The sequence below is a fragment of the Amblyomma mixtum genome, chromosome 7, assembly GCF_055824585.1.
Source record: "Amblyomma mixtum isolate Tamu chromosome 7, ASM5582458v1, whole genome shotgun sequence".
Classification (NCBI taxonomy): Eukaryota; Metazoa; Arthropoda; class Arachnida; order Ixodida; family Ixodidae; genus Amblyomma; species Amblyomma mixtum.
Genome location: NC_143018.1, coordinates 41,077,947 through 41,083,946, shown reverse-complemented (window position 1 = coordinate 41,083,946; position 6,000 = coordinate 41,077,947). Strand labels below are relative to the sequence as shown.

The 6,000-nt window shown below is 45.5% G+C and overlaps 1 protein-coding gene across 1 annotated transcript; it reads left to right on the top strand.

Annotated features, from left to right (window-relative positions):
• Nucleotides 1–771: 771 nt before the first annotated feature.
• LOC149335786 (uncharacterized) lies at nt 772–2,910 on the top strand. The gene has a single exon (XM_089554553.1). The coding sequence runs from the start codon at nt 801–803 to the stop codon at nt 1,908–1,910; it is 1,110 nt and encodes a 369-aa protein (XP_089410679.1). The 5' UTR covers nt 772–800; the 3' UTR covers nt 1,911–2,910.
• Nucleotides 2,911–6,000: the final 3,090 nt, after the last annotated feature.

Sequence of the window (6,000 nt, the reverse complement as noted above, 5' to 3'; positions counted from 1 at the left end):
AGCAATATAGCCCTGCATTTTACTTTTGAACGTACGACGTCAACCATAAGATGATAATTACTGAGTGAAATGACTTTTTTCACATTGATTATTCGATTAAATGACCTAATTGCTGTTGTTACCTCTTTCCAACTAAGTTGGAAAGAAATAAAATTCAAAAGGCATCACTTGGCTGATAACATCCAATTCTGTGCAAAATACTCAAGTTGTGTAGTTTTTCCGAAACGGGGAACTAAGATCACTTGGACTGATACCAATAAGAAAATGAGTGGTGTTCTGTGAAAGCAACGCCAAGCCACAGAGGGCATAGCAAAGTGCCCTAAAAAAAAAAAAAACCTTTCGCCAGTTATGTTTTCTCATTGACTTTTTCACCAGCGGCGTTCTTCTATGGTTTGTGCTTTTGCAATTTTGCAATGCAATGACCCCACCAACACCTGTGCCTAGCGCTCTAGGACATGTCCGCGTTGTCGGCGGCATCATGGTGACGTGACACTACTAGGCCGGTAACTTGCCGGTGACTTTACAGTTACCTAATGTCACGTGATGGTGATGTTGTTGCATAGTGACGCCATGGCCTCGTGTTGCTGAACGCCAACGACGGCGATGCCACTCACGCCACGAATGAGCAGCCAACAACCTCGCTGTAAAGCTTTTTGCGCTTCGAGAAATAATGCATGGGCTCGCTTTTGCTCCGGCTCATTCTGTTATGTGGAACTGATTTACCACTGACCAGTTCTTTATTTTTTTCTTCCAAGGCTCACTGCTGGAACCAAGCCCATGGCTGCAAGTTTGTAGGCACCATGTCCGTCATGCTCCAACATTACGAGTACCAATGCGAATTCCACGCTGTCGAGTGTCCGCAGTGCGGAGACGCAGTGTTGCACAATCAGCTTGCCGCTCACTGCGTGGCCGGATGCAGAGGCGGCAATCCCTCAACCGCTGGTGACGTGGACAGCCGGCTTAATGTGCATGACGGCAGAGCAGCCGTGGAGGAGTTGAAAGCCATGGTGAGATACCCGCTTCAAGACCAGCTTCCCGCCCTCCAGAGCCAAATGAACACACTCATCGAGGAGTCGAGGACAGAAGCCGTGCGCTTGCTGGAAACCATTAGTTCGCTCACTCAGTCTGCAGACACCATAAAGGACGAAGTGGAGCAAATCGCCGGCAACGTGGCCACGACGCTGGCGGAAGTCCAGCGATCTCGGGAACATTCCGAAGAAAACAGAGTCGGCGTCATCGGAGCTTCTGTCCCGGTGGGGTACATACCGTGGCACACAGAGCAGAAGCTCATTCTTCGTAGGCTGGAGAAGTTAGCCGAGCAGTCACTAATTGGTATGGAACAGCTACGTGAGAACACTGAGGCGGACACCCGGCTTGTACTAATCAGCGCGGCGGCGGATACAGGGCTGCTACCGATCGTTAATGCCTCACCCGAGCCGCCCACTACGTTTAGGCTGAGTGACACTGACCGGCTCTCATCAACAGCTTTAGTTGGCGAGAAAGTGTACATATTGGGCGTGAAAAATATTGGGAACCTATTACCGACTCTCTGGACACCAGGTGTTATCAAGAAGAGAGCGACATTGATCATATGGGATTTCAGGGACAGGTATCTGAAGGTTACTCTCACTGCCGCCAGCAAAATTGCGCTTATTGGTGGTGGCCCCTTTCTTGATGTGCGTTTGGAGTTCTCCTGCCTCATTCCATCCTCTCGATTGCCGTCGGTTCGATATACTGTGACAATGCTGCATAAAGAGCCTCGAAAAAATCATCACTTGGAATTGTCGGATGAACGTCGCGACTCGGGTAACTTACACTCTTACTTTGGAACAAGTCTTGAATTGCTCGACGTCGAGGGTTTCCTTCACGACGGAGATTTTCGTCTTGAATTGAAACAGGAAGTTTCTTAATTGACGGGCACATATCATCGTCTAGCCACTCATCGTCATAAATGTAGACCTCGCCTTGCTTGGACATTGTTGTCGTTTATAAGTGAAGTTTGTGTCTCATCGTCAGTTTAGCTTTTGTATTGATTGTTTTCGTCCCGAAAAATGACACTGTAAGCGCTCTTACACGATTGCACCATCCACGTCATTAGCGCACAGGGATTTCACCCATGAAAGTAATTCTAACGGCAAAACTGCGGAGAATTCTCGACTGTCTTGGCGAGCCTTGTATATCTTTATGCGGCTCCGTCGATGAATGATTAATCGAAGGTTCTTAGGCGTCTGGTCATCTGCATCTCAGCTTGCAAACATTTCAGCAGCACAGCAAACATTTAAGCAGGTCAGCAAACATTTTACATTATATCTCCTCGATGGGATCGCGTATCATACTTTTATCTCTCCTACATATCATAATCATGTCAATTTCATAAATCTCATATTTTATATTGGACCGCATCGGACAAAGGCGAAAAAAAAACCCTAATCTGCGTTTCTTCGTCAGACCAGCCGTATGTGTATGTTGAAGATTTTAAATTCTGCTAAAATTGACCATCTCCGAGATGTTCGGCATGAAAAACAAAGGTGTTATTGAATATTGCACAGTCAGATATTTCGCTTATTTGTACCTTTCTCGCCAAGAAAACTGCTTTCACTACGATATGTACAGAAGCATATTCGGAAACACGACGCTAAGTCCAAAATGCCTCGTATTGCTGACGCTCAGAGCAGTGCTTATAACTTTCTAAGCTTGACATGCCAAACTTGGCTAATGCGCGATTTCTAGTGACATTCAATTGCCTTTAGACAACAGTAAAAGTAGTTTGTAATTAACTAGCGTCAAATATGTTTGTGATTATTGACCTGAATTTTTCAGGAATTATCACTGAAATGTTTCTTGGATGCATTTGTTTAAAATTATTTTGTCGGTTTATTAAAAATCTCACGAAGTGCTATTTCAATCTGACTTGTGAATACTGAATTATGTGATTTTTTGTCGAAAATAAAGGTGTACAGTCATGCTGTTGGTTTCGCCGTTCAGGACAATAAGGGCTCTGAAAAAGTAAAACAGAAATTTCATTAGTGGTTGGCCCTAAGGTAGAAACTGACAAAGCTTACGCTATGTTGTGTAATGCTCGAAACCCAGCGAGAGCTGGGGTGCAAGTGTGTACTGTGCAGATCTCCATCTTTGTTACTTCGCATGATATCTGCTGTACTCACTGTCCACATGCACGTCATCCACGAGGGAGCTCTCGAGCCCGACGCATCACGGCGGCGTGGCTGGTCGGTCTTTGATTCAGGCCCGAGCCCAAGCAGCACACGTAATGCACCCAATATTGGCAATGTATCGGTAAAGGCCGACCCTTTCAAAGGAGAAGAGAGAAACCATCCATTTTCAATATTGGCTCGACTACTTGTGCTGCTTGGGACGCGACAGAAGTGCCGTATGGGCCGCGTCGCTCTGACTCCCAGCAACGTTGGTGCGACACATTCTACACCCACACACCTGCTTACCATTCACTGCTATAATTGAACGCCATATCGGGTAAAGCTCCACAATCTTGCCCTCTTCGCTCAGTTTTCATTGTGCTCTCCCTCACCCTGTTATTTCTTGCAAAGCTGAGGGCGACTGCGCACAGCATTGCCCTCCTTTAAGCTTCTGTGGTGGCGCTGTGGTTCTGGCGCTCTGCTGTTGAGCCCATGAAGTGGAGATTGAATCCCAGGCGAAGCGGCCGAATTTAGATGTAGGCGATGTGTAAAATATTTTGTGAGTAAATGTGAGTAAATATTTTTAGTAGACAACAAAACCGCAAACTAGGCCCAAGGAAATAAAAATACGCGTGGACTCTTTGCTTTCGCAGGTCATTGCGTATCAATCCGCCGATGGCAGCGTGGCAACACGCCACGCGATTGGCTGAAAGGCACTCCTAGCGTTGGCTGAGTGCTCCTACTCTCGGAGGTCAGTTGAACAAAAAAAATGGCTGGAGTCGGGACGTTCGACCCGATTTATTAGAAAAATTGGCAGCAGGGGACAATAATTCGAAGTTTCTAAGAATTGCTCCGAGCGTGTAAATCGAGTTCCCGCAGTAAAAAGGCGATCTCAGAATAATTTATTAGTGCACCTTTGAGTTTTAACACTGGAAGCACAGACATAACAGCATGAAGCAGCGTGTAGTTTGAAAACGGAGGCTGTGGATAGCACCTCAAACGTGCGTGGTCTCTCGACCCGTGGCAGTATGGAGATCATTACGTCAAAGCTCCACGCACCTTAGATTTGCGTCGGACACACGCTCTTGGTTCCCTCGGAAAAAAGGGCATCCACATAAACGTAATTAATACTTTGAGCGCATATTAATGCCATTGAACACGACAATGCGGTATTTGATATGTGCGTCACAAGTGAATACCTTTAAGAGGACGTCGGCGGTAGTGCATTTAGTGTAAGAGCGTACGTTGTTGGGCTAGTCGGTCAATCATAGTAAACACATGGGGGGTACTGCGCACGAAAAGACATGGACAAGAAGATAACACAACAAGCGCAGACTCACGACTAACTTTATGTGAAAAAACGACACTCCTTTTATAGTTTCAAACTGTCACATCACACACATGTGATGTGACACGAATGTGCATTTGGTGTGTTTGTGTGTGATTCGATAGAATATATGGGATTCTAAGAAGGTTTAAGCAGGGGCTTAAAAGACGTTAGGACTAATGAGAATTCGCTTTTCATAACAGCTGCACGGTAAACATTGGATGAACGTTCTCGCAAGCATTCAGTGTTGCGAGGAATCGGGACACTTATGAGCAAGAGAAGAAGAGCGCCTCCTCGTCAGAATTCTCACCAACACTGTACTGTGCCCGGCGGTGCTAAGCCATTTCAACACATCTTTTGATGGCGCGTGTCAGTTCTTTTGGGAGGTGGCTGAAACCTTCCACATGGTTTGGGCGTGCGAATCAAACCCATCTCCCCCAAACCCACCAGAGAGTACTGGGAGGCGACCCTGCTCGGCTGTTTAGACCTCAAGGCCCAAAAGGCCTTGGTTCAACGGACGTGGGCGGCGTTGCTTGCGAATGCACCAAGTATCGTAAGGGAAAAAGGGCTCTACCCCAATCACCTCTCTAATTATTTAATGGCTGATAAATTCTTTTTGCTATCAACACCTACTCATACTAGTTCGGCACCTTACAAAATGCGGCCTCCTAAAGTGAATGCATAAGACTACCATTAATTGTTGAATAGTAACTTTAACGAAATATTTCTCATGTCACTGAATGTGAAGCTTGAATCGCACATCTTTGGCGCTTAAAGGATGCCTGCTGTCGTCTGGGGTTTTATTTCTTTCGTATTTATTATCGCTACAGTTACGCTGGTCAGAGACAAGACAAAAGGAGCACACCCGACTGTTCACATTGGTTTGTAGTCCATTGTAACTCTACATCAAATACGCATGCAGTTGTGTTACCAACTACCTAAAGTTTAAGCCATAAGAAGGGCATTTTGAGAGTCTTGGCGATTGCACGTCAAGGCTGAGGAGCAGTTAATTCGTGGGCTACTGCGTTATTTTCCCGCAGACCTCTGACGAGCGCAAGCCATTGGGATACCACGATCTCCGCCCTTACAAAAATTTTTTACACAGTGCATAGACTGTCCATACACTTTTATCGTGTCTATAGACTCTCTATGAACAAATCCTAGAGAACAATCTATAGGCAATACAAATGTTGTAGGCAGTCTACAGACAATCTATAGATTTATGGCCATACGCTTTTAGTAGACTTTTGTTTATAGGCAGTCTATAGACTATGAATAGACAAAAATAATATCTACACGAAGGCAGTAGATTCTATAAGAAGTCTATAGACTGTTTACAGACCATTTCTATAAGGGCGGAAAGCCATGGTAAAAGGAAGGTAAGATTTTAGTGAGATGAAGTACGTGCACGAAAAGCTCAAGCAGGTTACTAGGTCGAAACTTCTTTCGGGAGGATGATGGGTAATTGAATATCAATCATGCATTTGGCTTCCTTACCCTGGCTGTAGGCAGTTTCAGGGA

What these genes read in the sequence shown, in the direction of transcription:
- LOC149335786 (XM_089554553.1), top strand. Translation starts at nt 801, where the DNA reads ATGTCCGTCATGCTCCAACATTACGAGTACCAATGCGAATTCCACGCT.